The sequence below is a fragment of the Polistes dominula genome, unplaced genomic scaffold (genome assembly GCF_049000335.1).
Source record: "Polistes dominula isolate Pdom_NZ unplaced genomic scaffold, Pdom_raw_medaka contig_16, whole genome shotgun sequence".
NCBI classification, from domain to species: Eukaryota; Metazoa; Arthropoda; class Insecta; order Hymenoptera; family Vespidae; genus Polistes; species Polistes dominula.
The window spans coordinates 2548092-2572917 of record NW_028301040.1 but is presented as its reverse complement, the minus strand read 5'-3'; the positions used below and the strand labels follow the sequence as shown (position 1 = coordinate 2572917).

General features: G+C 30.7%; 1 protein-coding gene across 2 annotated transcripts in view; it reads left to right on the top strand.

Moving 5' to 3' along the window:
• Nucleotides 1-24610, top strand: part of LOC107064893 (uncharacterized) — a 38978-nt gene extending 14368 nt beyond the window's left edge. For both annotated transcript variants that reach the window (XM_089174580.1, XM_015318076.2), the window contains 2 exons: nucleotides 10329-10437; nucleotides 20259-24610. In XM_089174580.1, the coding sequence (XP_089030706.1) occupies nucleotides 10329-10437; nucleotides 20259-22813 (2664 nt within the window). In that variant the 3' untranslated portion in view covers nucleotides 22814-24610. The remainder of the gene's footprint in view (nucleotides 1-10328; nucleotides 10438-20258) is intronic.
• Nucleotides 24611-24826: the final 216 nt, after the last annotated feature.

Here is a 24826-nt window from a genome sequence, read left to right as displayed (position 1 = left end):
TCAACGAACGTGACTTAAAGGTAGAAGAAAAAGTAGAAGAAGAATCTAGCGAGTGCCGCTATTAAAAGCTTTATTGTCGCGGCACAATACCTTTTGAGCTAGTATTACGAATAAGAAGTAGTAGAAGTAAAAGTAGAAGTAGATGTAGAAGAAGAAACGTAAGCTCGGAACAAGATAGTGTGAACACTCCGGCACGATTTTATATACCGTATATATATATACGTGTGTGTCTGTATTATATCCAAGAAGCTCTCTTTTTCTACCTGTGTGTATATATATATATATATTCTCTGGGGCGCATTATTTTCCACCCCGCGGGAGCTATTATGTAAAATGTTTCGCGTACGCGGAACCGTAAAGCCGAGTGGCCTTAATTCTGAAACATCGTGCATAATTAAAGCTCTTCGAGCCGGTTTGACTTGGTATAAATATAAAGAAGTTACCTTTGGTCTTCTCGTCAATATTTCTCTCTTCATCTTTCTCATCTTCTCATATTTTTCATCATCAATCAAAATTCCATCGATTTCATATAATTATAATAATCGATTATCATATCACGATATTTCGTTTAATTCGATGATTATTAATGAAAAAAAAAAAAACAAAACGAAATATTCGTCAATTCTTATCTCTTATTATCATCATCATCATCATCATCATCATCATCATCATTGTTCTTATCGAAATATCGCATTAAGCTCTGTTTTACTATATCGTAATTTAACGTTTCAAGATAGATAGTAAAGGTACCAAAAGGAATTTCCTGGGGGAGTAGTACGAATTGTATTTCATGTGTTCTACTAAAGCAATCCAATTTAATGAATCGTAGTAAGGTACATAGTAGAACAAAGTGGTCACTGTTGGCTGACCTTAAGACAATTTTCCAATGTTTAATTTTCAAAAGCACAGGTAGAACGAAACTTAATCTACTATTACACTTTAAATCTGTCAAAGTTGTGTTAAGGTCACTCATTAAACTCAATCATTAAAACAAGACAAATAAATCGTTTCTTGTAATAGTAATTGGAAGTATTGTAACTTTAAGTATCTTATATTCTATCATCATTTCGTTAATTTATATCAAAGCTTATTTTTTAATTAGGTCGTCATAGGGATCCTATAGGAGGGATGCGCCATGTACATTGCTGGGGGACCGGAACTCGGTTTTGCGCGCGAATGATTCAAACATTGAAATAATTATGAAATAATGAATTGCATCAAATACAGAAAAAAAAATGAACTATATTTAATGATAATTAAAAATTTATATTAAAATAGAATAGGTTACACGAAAAAATTATTATAAATTCAAGCGGTCCCCCAAAATGTTCAGCCAATGGCACATGAGCTGAATATGAATGGCGCATTCCTCCTACAAGATCCCTAGGTCGTCATTTTTTCTTTCTTTTTTTTTTTTTTTCAGTAATTCTACGGGCACAATATTTTTTAGGTTGAATAATTGAAAAAATAGGGTAGAATCGATATTATTTAGTAAAATAATGTAAAATACAAAAGATAAAGTATATTACGTATGTAATATTGTTTAATTTATCAGCAAAAAAAAAAAGGAAGACATTTTCGGGACGAGTTAATATCATCATTGAAAACTTTCCTCCACGTTGTATCTTTTTAATGAAAGGAAATATTTCACGCATTCACGTTGAATGATTTTGACTTGGTTTAAACAGGTAAAATACTTAACTGATTGGATTGCAGGTATATCTTTCACAGGTTTAACGTAAGTTGTGTTTATACGTATATGTATTTCTGTGTGTTACCACTTTAGAGAAATTAGTCATGGTCTCGTGTTCGAACAGTAATGAGGTAAACGATGATTCAGGGAACAAGTGAAACCATTTACGAGTGTCCTTAAACATCTCATCGTTTCGTGTTTCGTGTTTCCTTTTACAAAACTACGATAATTGGCAGTTTCCTTTTTTACGAAATTAAGTGTTAGTTGATAATTTTGAACGTTTAAGATATATATATATATAAATGCGTGTCTTTTTTTGATTTAAAAAGATACACCGTGACCCTCTTGTCTAATTTTCTTCTATGTTCCTTTTTCTCTTCTTCTACTTCTTTTTGTTAGAACATAAAAAATAATCGTAAAGACTTTTAACACGTATAGAACACATATTACACACATATACACACACATATACGTACATGTATTCATAGATATAGGATGTTCAGTATAAGTATCTCTAATGGATACGCATGATCGACCACTTCTTTATGTTTTTATCGATCAGAATCGCCCGAGGTTATTCTCAACCATAATTTCTTATTGATCAACGATATCCCACGTTTTTATACAATCGTTATTTCGTTCGAAAAAAAAAAAAGAAAAAGAAAAAGAAAAAGAAGAAGAAGAAGAAGAAGTCGATTGTCTTACATTAGATCGATCATGATAAATAAATTGATCGAGTAAAAGGTTGGTTGGTTTGGTTGGTTGGTTATTCATTGATGATCACGGTCGATAAAAAAGATAGATCTAAAAAAAAAAAAAAAAAAAAAGAAATGGTGATAACTTCGAAGAAATAACGAAAGTCGATCAGAGATGATCGATCTTACATGTCGATATTAAAATCGATCGAACGTTAAGAAATACTAAAGTGGTCTTCACTCTATGTTATATTGGTTTTGTATATACATATGTGTATGTGTGTTGGGTGATATACGGCGAAGCAATAACTTTCTAACGATATAAACTATAATTATATATATATTGTGTGTGTGTGCTTGTCTAGTCAAGAAGGTGCTTTCGTTTCGTGAGTTTTTCTCAAGGTATGACCTTGTCTTGTTCATCTTCGAATAATATTATCTATAAGGGGTGGGAGAAGGGGGTTTCACGCGTACTCGTTCTCATAAAAATCGAACTCAAGTGAGAGTTCTTTTTGTTTAATTCTCTTAGTGTACATTGATTTCTTTTTCTTTCTTTTTATTAATAAGTTTTCTTTTTCACTTCTTTATAAGTTAACTTATTCAATTTATTAAATAAATATACCTATACATATATTTATTTGTGTGTGTGATGAGTAATTTTGAATTACGATACGTGTGTTTTTACTACATCCAATCGTATAAGTCACACAAATTCATGCAAATTTTATATACACACAATATATTTGTGATTTATTTTCATGAAACATTGTTATAAAGATATTTTTGTTAAAAATTCATTACTAAGACGTATACTTTTATGGTCTTTCAAGCCATTTTCTATGTGATAAATTTATGCTAATGCACGTTGTTATGTCTTATTTAATTGTAAATAAGAGACAAGTTTGATAATTTCTCAGTTATATTGAATGGTTCATACGTTCGAAAATATCTTTTAGATGTTCTTTGATCTTTAGCTTGTAAACATAAAAAAAAGAAAGAAAGAAAGAAAGAAAGAAAGAAAGAATAAAAAATTTTAATGTCATTATCATGAAACAAATTGAAGATTCTTTTTCTTTTTCTTTTAATAAAATCGAAGTAGGACGATCGTATGGACGTTTATAGCTGAAAGTTAGTATCGTTCAAACGACTATGACAAATTTTTCTCTATCTGTTAATAATAATTCGTCAAAGAAAAAAAAAGAATAATAATAATAATAATAATAATAATAATAATAATAATAATAATCAGAAGATGAAGAAGGTTCTCTATCACCCATCAAGATTAATTACGAACGGATATGGCTTAGGTTAACGATCGAATTTGCATACAAGCATGTCGATGATGTATAATCAACACTAGACCGACCTCGGGAACGCGCTAATTGCTAAATAACGTTCCGTGTAATTGATCTTCGTGTCACGATGACTACGACAACGATTCCCCCCAGGTTGAGATGAGTCCGTATATCTTCCAACTTTCTCTTGTACTCTTTGTACGTTTTCTTTTTTTTTCTTCTTCTTCTTCTTTTACTTTTTTTTTTTTTCCTAAGTCACCATTGAACGCATTTCTATAAACGTGCAATTAAAACTTAACTTTTCCTTCCTACTTAATTACGCGAAAGATAGTCACTTTCAGACTTGACAATCAAATACTTCTCGTAGTTTTAATACGTATTATTATTATTATATTATATACTAGTATTATTAGTATTAGTATTAGTATTATTATTTTATTATAAAATATTTATATTATTTTATTTTATTTCATTATATATATATATATTAATATTAATATTAATATTATTATTATATTATATAATATTTATATTATAATATAAATATATAATATAAATATATTATTTTATTTTATTATATATTACTATTATTAGTATTATAGTATTAGTATTATATTATATAATATTTATATATTATAATATAAATATATATTATTTTATTTTATATTAGTATTATTAGTATTAGTATTATTAATTATTAGTATTAATATTATTATTATTATATACCATATACTTATTTGTATTTATACCTATATATATATCCTTAGAATTAATTTATTACATAGATTTTATATATCTTACAACTTAACTTTTACTTCCTACTTTAATTACACGAAAGATAGTCACTTTCAGACTTAATAATCAATGCTAGTCGTTTAAATACGTATTATTATTATTATTATTATTATTATATACCATATACGTATATATATATTTATTCTAAGAATGAATTTATTACATAGATTTTACATATCTAATTTTAATTTTCCTTCCTTAATAACATTTTATCTTGATACGTTTGACATATTCTGTTTTTATTTTTCTCTTTTTGTTGTTTTTTTTAATAATAAAATGTTATTAGGATTCTCCTTAATCATCGTTGGAATACTATCGATAATTTTCGCCATACCTACTTTCTCCCTCAGGCCCGTCCTTGATAAGCGGAAATGCGATTGCACGTGGCGGTTAATTATCAATTAACGGTCGTTTACTGCCTAAGGGTATAAACCTATCAGACGTTGCTTGTTCTACGTGTAGAACGCTATGCGATACTTATCTTCAGGCGTTAATTCTCCTTCCTCTACGTTGGTAAGAATTTAAAACAAGACAAATCATTTTCGTGATATTATATTTGTAGATGATTATCTATATATGTGTTTTTATAATGTAATGTATAATAAAATAATATGTAATAACATTTATCGATAAGACGAAAAACATTAAAAAAAAATAAATAAATAAATACAAAATCCGTGCGAATGAATTTATCCGATATCGCAGTTTTATTCATTCATTCGCTCATTCATTCGTTTATTCATTTATTTATTTATTTATTTATCGCGTACAGTGATAAGTATCATGTTACTCGTACGATACAAAAATATATCGTATTACACGTGAAATAAAAGTAAAATAAAAAAGAAAATCAATAGAAATCACGTAATAATATTACAAATAATAATACGAAATAATGTAGAATCGTACGAATTTGTGAAATATTTCGAATGTTGAATATTACCAATGAGAGTCGAGTAGGTATTTGTTTGTATAAAAATAAAAAACGATTTTCGTATTAAAAATATGACGAGCACGAGATTATATTCGAGTACATTCATACGTGGCCCATATATTTGGCAATGTTTCTCGCATTTGAACAACTTTATTAAATTCGCGTAGTCGTGTCAAGAGCTTTCATAAAAAAGATCTTCTTCAAATTTACAAAACGTACTCGTACTCGTATACCGTATCTCTCATATAGATACGCGTGTCACGACCTTTCTCATTATTAAATCTTCATTAAGATTTTGTTGTTCTCACAAACGCACACTCTCAGTACTTTCGCATGGAGTATGGGGGAAAAGACAAAAAAAGAAAAATTGTGGAATAATGGTCAAAACTCAACGAACCGATCCGTTCGACCCTGATTCGATGTTCAAGGTCGATGCTGCTGGCCGATTATCAAGGCGGCTTCGTACAAAGTCGGCAAAACTCTTTGCCTGGTTGGTTCTTCAACTGGCTGGCTGGGTTGGTTGGTTGGTTGGTTGGTTGGTTGGCCGAACCCGCCAACTCGTTCTCTCTTTGGGAATTTTGGTTGGTGAGAGAGAAGAGATCGTTCGCCCGGAGCACTGTCTACCGTTAACGTTCCTCCACGAGACCTCCTCCTCTTTCTCTTCTTCTTCCTCCTCTTCCTCTTCTTCCTCTTCCTTCTTTTCCTTTTTCTCTTCCTTCTTTTCGTCATCTTACAAATAGAACGAAAACGAGCACCATATCTTAAGCTTTCCCCTAATATTCTTACCCTTTTTCTATCATTTTGACATGATCAATCTGAGAAACCTCTTAAAATACATTAATTTTATATACATATATATTATTATTAGTTTATATTCGAGTATATTTATAGTATAAATTAATAGAAATATCATTATAATGATATAATAAATATAATATAAAAATATAATTATAATTATATAATAAATATAATTAAATTTATACTATGAATGTACTCGAATATAATCTCGTGCTCGTCATATTGTTAATACGAAAATATTTTATTTTCATCCTAACAAATACGCGAAGTTTATTGATAATACGTATAAAATAATATAATTATATTTATACTGTATATACATATATTTATATATACCTAAATTTATATATATTACGTTATTTATATACCTAATATATATATAATTTTATATGCATGCACCTAATATTATATACTCATATATAAATTTATCATAACTCGTCAGTGATTATATTTTACTATGATAATTATTAGATAATATTGAGTTAGTTAACTATATCAAAACTTTTCCATTTCCATCAATCATATTACCTTGAAGTATATTTTACTCGGTATATTTAACAACGTAATGGATATCCTAAGGAACGAAATATTGTAGATGAAAGACACCTTTTGACCTAATTAAACGAAGAGAATTTTTCTGTCGAACAAGCTTCTGTGATATTTATTGTCAAAGGTTTTGTTTCAGGGTAAAGAAAGAAATCAAGAAAATGAGAAAGATAGAGAAAGATAGAGAGAGAGAGAGAGAGAATTTTTGGAATCTTTTGATTTGTCACGGATAATTCACGAAAACAAAAGAAAAAAGGGGGATGCATTTGAACTAACGTTCAGATTCAATTGTATTAAACTTGATTTGAACCGTGAAAGTTTCAATCGTCGATATTTATCGATGAAAAGAAATTATAAGAGTGTGTGTGTGACAGAAAGAAAGAAAGAGAGAGAGAGAGAGTAGAACAATCATCTTTATGAATGGTTAGAATCTGTTCGCACTCAAAACATGGTGAAAGTATCATCGTCGTATGGGTCATCGGCACCATCGGCGACATAGAAAAATTGAGTTTACAGATAACATTTGCATGATCATCAAAGTTTTAACCATTTTGGGGCGGAGGGGGGGCTTTTACCCAATACCTTTTCAGAGTTTGTTTTTTTTTTTATCATCATCATCATCATCATCATCATCATCATTGACGACGGTATAGGTGAAATAAGATACGGATACGGATACGGATACGATACGGATTCCCCTCCAGGCTAGAGTATTTCGAAATTATCAAATTAATCCATGAGAAAGGAATTGTCGATTTAATTAACATATATAAAATCAATGGAATATCGTTTTTAATTTGGATAAATAATTGTTTTATTTTTTTTTTTTTAATGTTTTTTTTTTTATACTGCGAAACGTTCGATCGATCGTTTTAATTATTTACGTGTTAGGAGAAGAAACTTTCATATATTTCTTTTTTATTTTCTTTTTCTATTTTTCTCTCTCTCTCTCTCTCTCTCTCCCTCTCTTTCTATCTTTACTTTTTCTTTTTCTTTCTTTTTTTATCTCAACTAAAGCTTCATATCGCTTACCTTCGGAGCCATCTAAGATACAGGGGACCCAAGAGCTTTTATCGTAAAGTGGAAATAGAAAACCTTAGAAAAGGATGATTCGCGCTGAGAATTTCTCGCAAAGACTTTGAGATACGCCTTTCTCAGTTGTGTAACTTTATCTTCCGTGTTGTCTTTTTCTTATTCTATTTCTTCTTCTTCTTTTTCTTTTCTTCCCTTTCCTTTTATTTTATTTTTTTTTAATTTTTCTTTCTTTCCACTTCGTAGAATCATCATTTAATTAGATACCGTTTATTCGACGATCATAATTAACATCGTTGTAAATTCTCGATATTGTTGCGAACAAGTCGTACAATAATTGTTCAAATTGTTTATTTACTTTGTTTTTTTTTTACTTGAATAAGTTCACATAACAATTTTTTTCTTTTGTGTGTATGTGTGTGTGTGTGTGTGAAAAATACTAAAAATAAAATAATGAAAACGAAGAAACGTCATAGATTTCAATCGTGGGAACTTTAATTTCACGTTAGTTGTGGTCGCGTATAGGTTGTTCGGTTAGGTTGTACGCTTAGGATAGGTCACGACCCCAACCCCCTTCCCTCTACCCTTTCTCCTCCCTTTTCGCACGTGAAATTATCCGCTTTACGGATAAGCATCCAAGAGAATATTCGAGGTGTTGGAAGAAAATGCTCCTCGGGTTCTTCTTTCTTGGTTTGTGTTGAACGAGACTAAAACGGTGGATGCGGGGTGGGGGGAGGTGAGGGGTAGTAGAGCGGGAGTAGAGGGGGGAGGGGGTTGAAGGGGAATTGGTTTGGTAGCAGTTAACGTTGCTCTTTATGACTCATTTTACGAGATACCCTACAATACGCTTCTCCCTTTTGGAAGCTCGTAAAAGGAGAAGACAACGGTGGCATAATCCGTCACCGTATATATTACCTTTTGTATATATAATACATCGTAGAGAGAGAGAAAGAGAGAGAGAGAGAAAGCAACGTTTGTCTGATTGTGTGAATATCTTCGTTTATATCTGGTAAAAGGAAATCGCGTTGTTAAAACGAACCTATGTTTAACCCTTCCCCTCTCCTCCCCTCCATTCCCCCCCTAGTCTATTCGAATTATCTATATCTCTGTAACGTTATAACTGAGAATTTCATTCGTTGGAAGAAAAACATTTAATTAAAACTTTGATAATATCGTTAAGATTGTTGATAAAACGATAATGTTACTAATAAAAGTGAAGATAAAAGTTTAGAAAAGAATTATTCAATGAATAAATAAGATGATGTATAATAATTTATATAAATACTAGGATGTGCTATGGCCACGTGTTGCTGTGACGTTGTTATATAAAATGTTGATTTAATAGAATTGTGTATTATTTAGTAAATTATAACAACACATAAAATAATATCACAATTATAATGGGGAATACATAAAATAATGATACACGAAAAAATATAAAAAGTAAGGTTAGGTTATGTCATATGTAAATCTGAAAAAAATGTGAAATAATTGAATGATAATACAGAGTCATTTATTGAAAGCTTACATTAAGGATAACCTTTAAATAATAAATCCTTAAATTAGTAATAAAAAATAAAAATAATTGCGATAAAAATTGTTCTATATTCTAAGTTGAGAAAAATTAAAAAAAAAATAAAAAAAATTTAATTAAAATCGGTTTAGTAGTTTGGAAGTTTATTTGAAACCAACAATGTGAAATTGAATTTTTATATATAAAGATATGTCACATATATAATATAATTATAAATAAAATAATATATTTATAATATATAATATAATAAGTATAATTATATATAATTTATATCTTTGAAAATTTGTATTAAAAAGTTTTTATTTAGTTTTCATTTTCTTCATATTCTTTTTCTTCTTTTACTTTTACTTCTTTTACATTTTGAACGACTCGATAAATCAATTATTTCTCATCGATTTCTGGACTTTGTGGTATCAATAACTTTTTTCCTATAACATTCGATATAGTTAACCGAAGAAGTACCCTTCGTTTAAAAAGCAAAGAAAAATGAAATAAAAGAAATAAATTAAAAAAAAAAAAAAAAAGGAAAAAAAGTAAAATAAAAGAAAGGTGCATTCGAGTTTGTATCCCGTGGCAAACGTTTGTAATGATTCGTTCATCGGATACCCCCTATCCGTTTTCGCACGTTCAAGGATCGAGTTCCTAACGTTGTTCCTTGATGGATCGATCATCGTCACCTTGTTGGTTCAAGTCGATAAAAAAAAAAAAAAAAAAAAAAGGAAAAGGTGAACTTCGTTACGAGAAAAGAAAAAGTAACTTCGTTCGTTTCATTCTACGTCAATTTTTCTTTCTTTTTCTTGTCTAAATTGGGATGAGAGTGAAGGAAACAATAAAGAAATTGTCTAGTAACAAAATTAGTCTAGTATCATTGAATAAAATAGCTTTGTCAATTGCTAAGGTTTTTATTTGATAATAATAAAAGAAAAAGAAAAAACAGAAAAAATATATTATCATAATCCTTTTTCTAATAATCATTCTTTATATATTCTTGTATATGTGTTTTCAGACGATGTTAAAAGGATCTACTAACCTATCCAGGTGGTTGCTTTTAACCGGACTTCTTTGTTGCGTCACTTGTCAGAGCTTACCGTCGTCATCCTTTGAAAATAAAACCGGTAAGTGTGGGATTAGAAGGGGGTGGGGAGTTAATCTTTCAACGAGCTTTACCATTTCCCCCCCCCCCCGAACGATTAAAATATAATAAATGTGCAAGAAATAATAAAAACATATCGAAGAGACAAATCATTTAGACAAAATATTATAACATAATAAAAATAATAATTTAATTTTAATGGCTAGATCTAGAATTAGATAAACTGTTGTTATAATATAATTTTCAAGTTATGATCAATTGAGTTTCAATTCGAAACTCTTCGAGGTTCTTCGAAGATTCTTCGAACGAGCTCTTTCATGTTTTTTTTTTTTTTTTTTTTTTTTTTTGCAACGATTAACATATAATAAGTGTGAAAGAAATAATTAAAATATATGGAAGAAAAATATAACTTAGACGAAATAATATAATAATATAATAATAATTCAGTTTTAATGGCAACATAGAATTAGATAAATTTTTGCTATAATATAATTTTGAGGTTACGATCGATTGAGTTTAGAATCTTCGAACAAGCTTTTCCATTCTTCGTTTTTTTACGATTAACATTTAATTAATGTGGAAGAAATAAAAAAAACGTAACGTATAAAAATAAATTAGACAAAATAATATAATAATATAATAATATAATATATATATATAATAATTCAGTTTTAATGGCCACCTAGAATTGGAAAAATTCTTGCTATAATATAATTTTAAAGTTATGATCAATTGAATTAAAAATCTTCGAACGAGCTTTTTCCATTTTTTTGTTCCACGATTAACATATAATAAACGTTAAAGAAATAGAAAAAAAAAAACAAAAAAAAAACGTAAGAAACAATAATAAATTAGACGAAATAATATAATAATTATTCAACTTTAATGGCGATCTAGAATCGTATAAATTTTGTCTATAACATGATTTAGAGGTTATGATCGATTTAATTTATACATGATCGAACTTTTATTATCATATTTGTTTCATTTAATATATCTATTTTCTTTATTTGTTTTTTTATTTTTTATTACTTCATTCATTTAATAGAGAAAACCGGTAACACTCGGTAATTCCATCGAGATGCCGCGAACGTTTTCACTTCCTCGAGATTTATTTAGCCGATGCAATCGCAAAGGACTAAAAGAACTAAAGGACTAAAAGAACTAAAGGACTAAAAGAACTAAAGGACTAAAGAACGATTTATCACTGGCGTTTCGTTGTTCTCCAGAAGGAAAAGGAGAACTAAGACCGTCTTGGGATTTGCCAGTTCTTATCTATACTCTTGCATCTCAATTCGTTGTTCTCTCTATCTTCTCTCTCTCTCTCTCTCTCTCTCTCTCTGTCTCTGTTGATTTCTTTCTCTTTAGGTCAAGGCATTCGTGTAAAAGGGTCTTCTACGTAACGATATTATACATCTATCTACAAAATAGTAACTTGAAATTTTGAATGTTCACCGTAAACGTGAAATGTAAACGTTTTTTCAAAAAAAAAAAAAAAAAAAAACATTTGGTCAATTTGAAATTCTAAAAGAATTTATAGTTTGAACGAACGTTTGAGAAATAACAAAACCAATTTGTAAGAGTAATCTTGATAAAAATGTAATAGGATGGGAGAGAAAGAAAAAAAGAAAATAGAAAAAAAGAAAGAGAAAGAAAGAGATAGAAATACGAGAAGAAATGGAGCAGCAATATTACCGTTGGTGTGGCGCGTTTCCGTTTCCGACTGTAGGACGACAATTTGGAAAATGACATTGGTGAATAAGAAGAAGAAGAAGAAGAAGAAGGTTGCGCGTCGAGGGATGATGGTCTATGAAAAGGGGTTGATAAAAATTCTTTTCTACTGAAAGGGAATAAAGAAACAAAAAAAAAAATAAAAAGAAAAACAAACCAAAAAAAAAAAAAAAGAGAAGTAAAAATAATAGAAGAAGAAAAAACATGGGGTAGAAAAAAAAACGAAACGCAAAAATAAAACCAAATGAAAAAAAAACAAAAATTAAATTAAAAAAAAAAAAATAAAAGGGCTAGGTCGATAACACCGTCGGCCTCGATTTCGTTCGATTGCCATGGCGATTTCGCGAATTCTTCGAGCGTAAAGTAGATTTCAAAATGCCAATCTCAGGATCGACTCGCGAAACTGTAAAAAAGTTAATCGAAAACTGTGCCTCTGCGTTTTCTACGTACACTACTACATACACATATATATGTACGTGTATATATAGAAATATATAGGAGGGAGAATCATGGGGGTCGCAATTTTATTTTACCTTCTCGAGACTCGTTTGTCACTCTTCTTTGGTAAAAGAGAGGGTGGGTGAGATTGAAAAATGGCTTATTAAGGAAGAGAAGGATACGAACGTGTGCTGCCTTGATTAAAATACGGATCGATCCGTCTTAATCTCCTAAGATAGGATTTTGCAATATAAAAGGGACGAACTGTGTAAGTGAGAATTTTGGAAAATTTCAAACATCTTATAGATGATTAGATTTGACATTCGAAAATATATGTCATATATTTAGTTATTTTATTTTTTATTTTTTAATATAATAATTTATAAAACCGATAATTATCAATACTTAAAATCGATACTAATGATCAAACAATCGTTAGATTTGTAATCGTTTTGTTTGGTTCTTTTGTTTTCTCCACACAATTTATTTTAATAACATTAAATATAATTATTTTCTAGAAGCACGAAAACGTAAGTTACCTTATACTTATGTATGATCAAAGTTATTACTATGTAAGTGATGCATTATTCAAGAGTATTACGTTGCAATAACCGTATTTTATTGTAGATGTATATATACATATATATACAGCTACGTGATAAGATTTATCCTCGTTTAAAACTTACCACTCTTAAAACTTTGGTAAAGAACAAAGCTCGATACGTTGAACTTTTTAAAAGTTACTTAGAGATTACTCGTTCCCTTTTTCGATATTCTCGAAAGTAACGATTTTAGTTATTTGCTTTTAATCGTATCAATAAAATCTCACTATGAGATGGGAACACTGTGGGAGGAGGGGGAGGGAGAGAGACGGGTCTAAAAATTTCATTGAAAAATATTTGTTGTATTTTTTTGTTTTTCGGTTCTTTCTGGAAAAATTCGGATAATCTTTCGATCCTATCGATCGTGAGACAAGTGTCACATTTGTGTTAAAGTGTGTGTATGCGTATATACGATGGGTCAGTGGGTCAAACTACTCGATGCTGAAGGAACACTCTTGTCGATTACTCGCAACACACATTTGAAAACTCGATGATGTTACACGTATTTTATCTCGCTTACGTTTTCGATATAGAAATATACGATATATAAATCAATATATATATATGTATATGTTTCTATGAAAAATCATAAACGATGAGTAAAAGTAAGTATAATCGTCACGAACGAGATTTTAATGCCTTTGGCAGGTAGAACGCGTTTTATGAAATATGAACGGGGTTTATACACAACGAAAACAAAAAATAAAAAGTAGAGACCTTTTAGGTTATGTTTGAAGGGATCACGTTAAAAGCGTGACATACAATATGTCGTCTGACCGATGGGAATTACGAAATAAATGAAAAGCGTGACCCAAAGTAACATTTCGTGCTATGACTCTAACTTTATATTATTTTCCATAGTTATAATTGAATGAAACAACTTGTCTAAAACTGATTTAACTTGGTTGGTTATTATTTGAAATTTTTTAATTTTTGTTAATTAATTAACAATTATATCTATTTAAAAAAAAAAAGATTGATTTGGTATTGATTCAAAAATGTTTTGCATCGAATTGTAACAATCCTTGCAAGAAGATTCGTTTTGGTCATTCTAATCTTATTTAGGTATGACGTAGTGGTTTACGTTAAATAAATCGAACGAACGAACGAATGAACGGTGTTGCATTCTATCAGGAAATTAGAGATTGGTTGTCAAGTTAAAATGGCGTAGAAACAAAAGAAACGGGTATTCTCACACACTTCAAAGTATCTATTGACATACTACTCTTCTTTACGTAGACTCAACCCTGGCAGAGCGAGTTGTTCTACTTTCTAGTGACAACGGTTTGGTAGAAAAAAAAAAAAGAAAAAAAAAGTAAAAGAAAGTAAGGTGGTGGTGCCTTTAACGCGACTAAACTCGCACCGTTGAACTTTTGCTTTTAAATATATCGTCCTCGTGTACGTTCGGGGTACATGTACTGCACTAGTTAGAAATGGTAGCTAGCAAAGCTTCTTTAGACAAATTCACGCCACCTTTTCTCTCTTTTTTTCTGTTTTAGCTTTGAAAATACTTTAGAAGGCTAACATAGTCGTCGTACGGTTAACGTACCTGCATAAAGCTTAAGAACGACGTAGAAAAACTAGCTCCTTTTGTGCATTGTCATTTGAAGAGATAAACATTGCTAAGAAAGTTAGACATTTTATCATCATTCTTCTTTTTCTTTTTCCATTATATTAGTTTTCTTTTTTAGGTCTCTTATCAAGTTTTTCTTATTAAACTTTTGCATGAACAAAAATATTTCTTTCTTTCCAACAATAATATTTCGCGCTATTAATATAAATATTCGTTGAGATAAAAATCAAATCTTAATATATATAAATGACGTGTCACGTTGTTTGTCCGCAATGGACTCCTAAACTACTGAACCGATTTTAATCACATTTTGCACACTGTATGCAGTTTTATCCAACTTGAAAGATAGGATAGTTTATATCTCAATTTATAATCGCAATATTCTAACAGATGGCGGTATAAGGTAATTCGTTGACTTAAAGACGTGTGTATCGGACTGATTGTGAGTCACAGCAACGCGTGGCGGGGCACAAATAATATTTATATAATAAAAAATATATATATTTATGTAATATATTTAATATATCATCGTAATATTAATAAGAAAAAAGAAATATATTAATATCATTGAAAATGAAATAATATTTAATTATTTTATAACACTAGAGTACGTAATCAAAAGATTTATTCATAAATGGGATTAACAAATCGTAAGTTTATTTAAATAATATTCCTTATAGACTAGATTATCAAAGTTGATGGAAACCAGTTGACTGGATAGTTTATGAGACATGACCACGAATGAACACGTGGACGATGGAGATAGAAGATGAAGAAGAACATGGTAACACCGACAGTACCGACGAGACTAACTCTGAGCTCTTAACCCTAATGAATCTTTACTCAGTTGTCGACGGACTACGGAGTTTCCTTGAAAATAGTTCACCGTATGTGTACGCTAACACACACACACACACATGCACACATAAATATAGCTGGGGTATATATCGTGGGACACGAATCTAACTTGCTTTCATCTTAAAGAACTAACCGTAAAATAATACGAGTACAATGAGAACGAAGAAAGGAAAAAAAAATCGACCATTAAGTTTCATCATTAATTAATTAACGCTTTCGCTTAACTAACAATCAATGGATAATAAATAATAAATACGGTAATGGTTGGGAAAATAATTTTCACGAAGTACTTCTCATATAATTACGGTTTCACGAGTTATAATGGAATTATATTATAATATGGTGTTTTTTTTTTGTTATTGAAGTGAAAACTTCTTTAGAATCAGGGTGATTTGAAAATCGTGAAACGGAAAAACGTGAAACGGAATAAAGTGAAACGGAAGAACGTGAAACCGATGAAACAAAAATAATTTTAATTAATTAATAAAATTCAATATATAATTTAATTCTATATATTAATTAATGAATTAATAAAATTCTATAAATAAAAATTCAGTGTCACAATATGTTTGTCCACTAATAATTCCAAAACTACTCAACTTATCTTCATGAAATTAATTTTATTTAACGTGTGATTTTTTCCAACTTAGCACATAGCACAATTTTTTTTTTTTTTAGTATTTTTTATTACTAATTTAAAGATTTTTATTTAGAGCTTATCTAGGTTCTGTAAAGTTCTTTCAATAGATGACGCTGTATTACAATTCAATTGTTTCGATATATTCACATCTCGAAGCTTGGTTTTCTTTGAAGGTTTCACTTCTACCGTGTATGATCTGCACACATCTGCTTTTTTTTTTTAGATCAGGATACTTATACTTATATTTGTAATTTTTTTTTTTTTTTTAGATTTAAATGTAACACGTGAAGAATGAGAAGTAAAAAAATAATATCAAAGATGAAGTTTAATCATTATATTCATTCTCTCGTATCTCGTAGTTTCACTTAAGTGAATATATTAACAAGTATCTCTTATCCTACTATTTGAGCATGCATATGGTTAATTAAATTGATATCAGTTAGATCGTTTGTTCAACTATGGTAATTTATCTTATTCCAACAAGAATACACCTTTGGTAAATACGTCAATTAATTTAATGGTACAAGCATGCGACTTAAAATGAACGTTTTCATAGATAATTAAATAAATCTTTTTTCTTTCTTTCTCTTTATCACTTTTCTCTCTCTCTCTCTCTCTCTCTCTCTCTCTCTCATAGAGAAATTATTTTCGTATAATCCGTAGATTTCTGACAAAATAAAAAGAAACGAATTAAAGTAAGGGATAGAGTAGAGCAAATTGGAGAGTTGATTTGGTCTAGGAAACGGAAATGTTTAACATAAGAGAGAGTAGTACATGGATTGAAGATACTGGATGGGGGTGGTGGAATAGCAGTGTTCGGCCACACACACACACACACACACACACACATATTCACGCGTTCAAACTCATGTGCAACTACGTTTGTATTGCACGACACGTGTATTTATGCGAGATGACTCGAGTGCTGGCGCCTGCGGCTCGTTCTGTCCTCCTGGGATATTCAAGTACGCTTACCTCTTTGTGTGAGCACACGTGTGTATACACCTTGAACGTTACCTATACATATATATGTATATATACACCGATACGGGGGAAAACATTCATCCATCCGTTGTAATCAGAGAAGAAAAAAAAAGAAAGAAAGGGTAGAACATGGCAAGAGACAAAAAGAATAATCTTTGCTAGGCAAGTATAGTCTAGATAACAGAGAAAGAAAGAAAGAAAGAAAGAAGGAATATGTGTGTGTGTGTGTGTGTGTGTGTGTGTGTGTGTGTGTGTATGTTTGTGTGTGGAAGGATGAGAGAGAAAGAAAAAAGAATCTAGAATTCGAAATTAAAAAGCTTGCTAGATAGAAGGATCGGACTGTTTACCTACTGTCTTCAAAATACCTACATTCATACGTTCATACATATAAAGATACACGTACTAACACCGATATATATATATATATATATATATATATATATATATATATATATAAGGAAGGGCAATATCCAGCTGAATAATACTTTTCTAGCACTTCCTATTTCGAAGCTTCATTTTTCTATGACTTTATCGATTTTCATCACGTCAAACGGAACTTTTCGTATTAATTAAAATGAATATTTTGATTTGTTGTTATTTATATTTCTGTTAAAAATATAACGTATTGTCAATGTTGCTCTATATTTTATATTGATTTATCGATACTGAATATTATTACGTTTTAGTTGAAGTATTTAATTACAGGTAACATGTCGTGGATGGATTACTTGCATATTTACGATGTTTTGTATTTTCCTTTGTCATATGCTTTCACATTCATATATATATATATATATGTTTGGTGTAACGTTTCTAATGCATATGTACATACACACGTTCATATTTTATACATAACGAGTTTAAACGAAGCAACTCGACATATGGAAGTCAGTATGGAAAATTATAGTAGCAAGTAAAATGATAAATTTACTGCATATACTAACGATGGTATTTTCTCGTAACTAACTCGATATACAGATGATAACATCCGAGTATTATTAAAAAGAAATTATGGAAGATTGAGATGAAATCTTTAATAATGTAGATAAAAAGAAATAATAACATTTTTTCAATTTCTTTTTTTCTTTTCTTTAATAATAAGCAATTAGTATTAACGTTATTTAGTGGATTTCAATTAAAAAAAAAAAACCCACCACAGATTTTAAACAAGATAGAAGGATCAATCGTAAGTATTAGTATGAAACGTTATTGATGATCAGTCCAATAGATAATAGAACAAGCATTTGTTGAGTAATATAACCGCATCCCTATGTGCGCATGCACATAACCATAACAGTTTGCATCTGACATATGCATATAACAGTGGACGGTCAGAATAGAAACATCGATTGGTTCGATAATGTCAGAGAAAATGCGTGACCCCATATAGTTGAATGTTCTCTCTTAATGGACCACCCCGTATACGCGTTTATTGCTTGTCTATTTTGAATATAATGTCCTTTCCCGAGCAAATCGACCTATGAATTTTCAACGAGCTTACATTAAGTTTGATGGTATACGTAATGAGAGTGACTAATGCATACGTAGTGAATTTTACCTTGATTGTGAGAGTTTGCTTATGAATGAACATTTCTCGAATATAAGATTTATTTACAAAACGTAGATAAAAGATTAAATATAAATTGTAGGATATCAATTAAATCCATGTAAAATATTTGTTCAAGCAGATTCGTTTGGATTTAGATAATCGGAAAAAAAAAATACAAATATATTTCTCGAATATAAGATATATTTACAAAACGTATATAATAATTAAATAAACATTGGAAAAATACGATTGTAGGATATAAAATATATGTTCAAACAGATTCGATAGGATTTAGATAATTGAAAAAAAAAAAAAATACAAATTTTTCTCTAATGGTAGCGATAAAAATCAAATTGGTATTTTCGTAGTTAGCTTGAATAGTTTGAAAGATTTTATTGAAAAGGTTCAACAAGTTGGCTGTCCCGCAAACGGAGAACCTTGTTATAAGAGGAATATGAGTAACGATGAGCGTGTTAAAGGGGTGGTTGGTAGTAGATAGGGCCGGTGGTTGCCGATGACAGGCAATGCTTGTTCGTAAATCACGCGGAGAGTAAGATGATTACCACGACTGAAGTTGTAGAAGATGAGAAAAAGAGAAAGATAGAGAAAGAGTGAGCACGCGAAACTTGGAGAATAGCAATCACGTTTTAAAGTAACTGATCGTTAAAGACGCCATGTTGTCTGATGCGTCTCAATTAAATGTAATTTCCGTCGACGTTGGTGTGTAGTACGTTTATTCGTCCATTTCTTCGAGGTCCTATTCGTTCGCGTGAAAAGGCCGGTTGTTTGTTTTGTTCTTACGGTGAAAGGGTGCCATCGGCTTCTCTCATCTCATCTCACATATATCCAGTCTTCTTTTTCTTTTATCGTCGATGCATCAACGCTTTACTCCGAGTACCTACCTACCAACTTACCTGTCATGTTCTCCACGCTTCCTCACCTTCAACGAAACACTCTGTACAATGTTACGTGTGTATGCCCATATTACTGTCTTTTATGGTGAATTGCAACTTTGTAAAAGGGTCCCTTCTTTGATTGCTCGAGACTGATAGCTTGCACTTGTGACACTTGTTAACGATTAACCCTTTAGACTCACGCATTTGTATATGATAAACACACATATAATACATACATGTAATACATACGCACAGACAAATATTCGACCAATGACGACATCGTTTCTATGTATAAACGTGTAAATTTATATGATAGTTCCATCGATTTTCGTCATACTACTACTACTGCTAGGTGAATTATGAAGTAGGATAAAGATCATAAATTTATACGAGTAGGGAGAAATCGTTATGCGGATAGAGTAATCGTTATAAATCAAACTATGCAGTATAAATAACGATGTTTTTTTTTTTTTAAATAGAAATAACAGGATAAAGAAGCAAGATATATATCGTTTGAGTATTTTACCGTTTTAGGTTAACGATAATAACTCGGTGAATCCTTTTGTTTTCAGATACCAATGACAGCAAACCACGAGTTTTCTCCCCAAGGATGGACTACGATGAATGGACGCCTCTTGGACGAGGAGATCCACTAAAGAACAATCCTACTTTTGATTACGTTCCACCGGTGTTGGACCGTGTTCAATATTGGTTGGATTCTCATACAACCGAAGCATCAGCTAAACGTGATATTTTGGTGTTAGGAGTAACGGCTAAAAAAACAAGTCCCAAAATACCCGAACAATTCTTGAAATTTGTCGATGGTCCAAAGTTTAGCAGAACGAATCAGGAAAACACTTACAGGAATGATTTCACTGGTAGTAGTGGTGCCGAACCACCTAAAGTTTTACGTACTACTAACTTTAGAAATGGTCTTGTCGACTATAGGAATCAGAATAGAATTCAAGCAGCGAGCTATTATCCCAGTCCGTATTATAATCAAAAGACCAAACCTTATACAATGATGTTACCACCGCCAGTGGTACAGAAACAAATCGAACCATCGACAACTTTCAATGGTATATTGTCGAAAGAAAAAATCACCGGTTATGTAGAACCATCTCAACAATTAAGTACGCAAACGGAAGAAGGTCCGGTACTTCAAGATCCACAATATTATGGTATACCATCCAAGAATTATAATCAACATCATTCTCCTTCTTTGCAACCATCGTTGAGACCACAATATTTTCAAACATCCTCGAAATTGCCAACGAAAGGTGTGGGTATTTCTCAAATCGAAACCATTAAGAACGTTTACACTCCTTACCCATCGACAAAACCGAGATACGATGTTACCACTACGCCCTCGGTATCCTTCGAAAAGTCCAATCTTATTTATCAATCAACTCAAACGATTTCCGGTGGGTGGTTGGCTAATAATGGACCCACTTCAACCATTCCTGAGGTAAATCAAGTTACATGGCAAACGCCCGATCATTCGAGAGATCATTACGATACCGATCATCATGTGGCAGCTTCGTCCAATCATGAGGTCATTATTGGTCAAAATGCAAACATAATTGTGGACGGTGATAATAACGAGAATGAAGAGGTTGTCGTTGGTGAAAAGAGTACACCTACTTTCGACGTTATATCCTCGTCTTCACCAATAATATCTTCCGAAACTATGCCGTCGAATTCAACATTTACCTTTGATACGAAAATCGAAGAAAACGACGAAGAATCATCGGATAACAAGAATTCTCCTAAAATGCACATCGTCGTGGCCAATTCACCATCCACCGTTGATCTAGAAGCACAGAATAAAACTCCAGTTGCCGTTATTATGCCAACCAATTATATCAATAAACATAATCAAACAGTTACTACCGAATCACCCGTAATATCGATGAACGTTTCGGAAAATTTGACTTCGGAAATGGAAAAAAATCAACAACAATCGTCCAAATCCCAAGTTCAAACGAATACGATGACAAGTTCGTTTACTTTCGCTTACGATCAATCAACACCTTCGTCAATACCGAATAGAATGATTTCTCATCAGCATCATCAAATTCCTCATCAATCTATACAATTATCTATGACACCTTCTAGACATATGAATAATCCTACACACATGTTTGGATCTGGTCAGTCACTTTCGTCTATGCATTCTCTAACAAGACCTAATAATAATCACGGTATGATGCACTTCATTGGTAGTATGCGTCCGAATGTTGGTTTTCGGCCACCACCGCCTATGACAATGTCGCATATGGCACCGCACATGTCACATATGCACGCACCAGGTTTAAAGGGTATGGTTGGTCCAACAAGTAGCATCGATCAAACTCATCCACGACCACCACAAATGCAACCAGGATTTCCAGGCTCGTATACAAGTCTACCAGCACCTTCTACGTTAACTCTACAAACTGTCGATGGGGAAGATGAAATGGGTAATCGCTATCAATCCAATAGTCCATCTGAAATGACAACAACATCTACAACAACTTCCGTATTGACGTCCACCGTACCGTTTATGGAACTATCTTCCAGTACCAGTACCAAGAATTCTGATGGGGATGAGGCCAATCAATCATCTTTAGCAATACTTTTTGCCGATGAAGAAAGTTCAAAAAAGAAACCGACGATTAAACCGGAATCTACCACTACTATACCACCGCAAACAACAACCGTGCCAAGTTTGACAACCGATCCAATATTTTCACATTACAAACAACCTGCCAAACCTATTAAAGGTCCTATGTATCTAATTATTCAAGGCCATTCTAAAGTCAAAACGTATAAACCTACGATTAACAAACACGGTGTACCGGTTAATAATGAAATTGTTGATAACGTTACGGAAAGACAATTGTCGAAATTCGAACAATTGATCATTGAAAATACGAAAAACGGTAAGGTAGATAAGACCGCGGAAGAGAAAAAAAAATTGGAAGATAAGATTCGTGCTGAAAAACGTGCATCAACTAGCCAAGATAGTTTGATGAGTCTTGTGGAAAGTGGATTAGGTAGTTTTACCGTACCACATTCCTCATCTGTCACTGAGACAGAGCATTTCGGTAATTCTGTGACCACTGTTGAGGTTAATGGTAATTAAATCGTATCCATAAAATGGAATTTCTTATCTCGATTAGGGAGGACCAATCGATCAACCCCCAATTATAATGATCACGATCATAAATGAATGGTTTTTGTTTTGTTATCTACTGCAAGGTTCGGTAGAACAGAGAAGGAAAATGAAAAAGATTAATTCTGTAGTCTAATGATGAGTAAAATTTTGGTAGAATGTATTCACATTTACAATTAGTTACAGATAAATAGAATATGTTGAAAGACGTGAAGTGTAATTGTAATAGTTTAAACAACATTAGGTATCAGGTTTTAATAGATACTCGAAGCAAAGTCATTACTAGTATGGATAAAGAAATATTTGCGATATATATTATATATATATATATAGTTGAGATATATATTCTAATCTTTCTCATGATTCCACTTTGAACGATTAAAGCGTGCCAATTACAAATGTGCCAGTATACATGTGTTACACATCATTACATATAAAATAATCGATCGTAAGATAGAACCTGTTTGACTTGTGTGTTACACGTATTATTCAATTTTTCCGTCATTATTCATTGTATTTCTGTCTCTGTCTCTCTCTCTCTCTTTAGATTTAAACGATTATAAATTTAGTTGATATATATATATAATATTTATAAATATTTTATTATTTATATTTAATACAAATAATGTATTTAATCATTCTTTTTTTAAATCTTTTTATCTATTTTTCTCTTCTTATTAGTTCTTCCATTTCTTCACTTGACTCGTCGATCGTTTTGTACATTTCGTTTACCTAATTGCATTTATTATTATTATTATTATTATTATTATTATTATTATTTTATTTCGTGAGAATAATTTAGCGCATTTTCCGATAAATTTAAGAAATCTCGTCGATATACGATTACGTAAAGCTCGTTTAGTATTCTAGTATTAAATATTTATTGAATTATATAAAAAAAAAAAAAAAAAATCATTCTACGATTTTAAGTAAAAATTTCTTATGCCTAACTAACGATGTACGAGAAACAAAAAAAAAAAACATTGTTGTTCTTTTATGAATTTTATAGATTATAAAAACATTTTAGCGTTAGTAGCAACGAGATTATTCAACGTTTTTGAGGTTCCATTAAAAAAAAAAAAAAAAAAAAAAAATGGAATGTGACAATTGTCGTAAATAACTTAATATTAACACTAGTCTTATACATTTAACAGTTACCAAACATATCGCAAAACCTTATACTAACATCAAATATATATTATCGTATTACTTAATACGTAGAAATATAATTCGATTAAAACGTATTAATTATACATATTTAATATATAATATGACATATACGTAGTTATGTAAATTATATATACATGTACTTGCTGTTTAGTGTGATTACACGCACACACACGCGTACACGAATTAATACATGCGTTGTGACACGTAAATTTTAGCTCAAATCGATCTTTTGAGCTTTTCTGTTGTTTTATATATTTTTTTTTATTTTTTTACTTTTTTTCTTTCATTTACCATGTCTTTGTTATAGAATGCATTGAAAACAAAAAATAAAATTTTAAGTGACCACACGCGCACACGTATGTGAGAATAAACAAATAAATAAATAAATAAATAATGAATAAACAAAAAAAAAACAACAACAACAACAACGTAGTAATTATAAGCATAGACTACGCATTTATAGATTTATTATATATATATATTATATATTGCTCTAGAAGATGTATATTACGTTTATGTATGATATTTGTACCTGAAGTTCGCACGTTATGTTGAGATCATTTTGTTTATTAAATAAAATATCACATTTCGAGTATATATACATACATATATATAAATATATATATATATACGCTCCGATTATATGATTTATAAAACGTGCAACAAAAAGTGCATCATCTCTCTCTCTCTCTCTCGTTTGTTTCTTATATATTATTTCTTATAAATAACTATAAATGAAAATAAAAACGAAATGATAAAAAAAAATAAAAAAAAATAAAATAAAATAAAATAAATAAATAAAACGTGAAACAA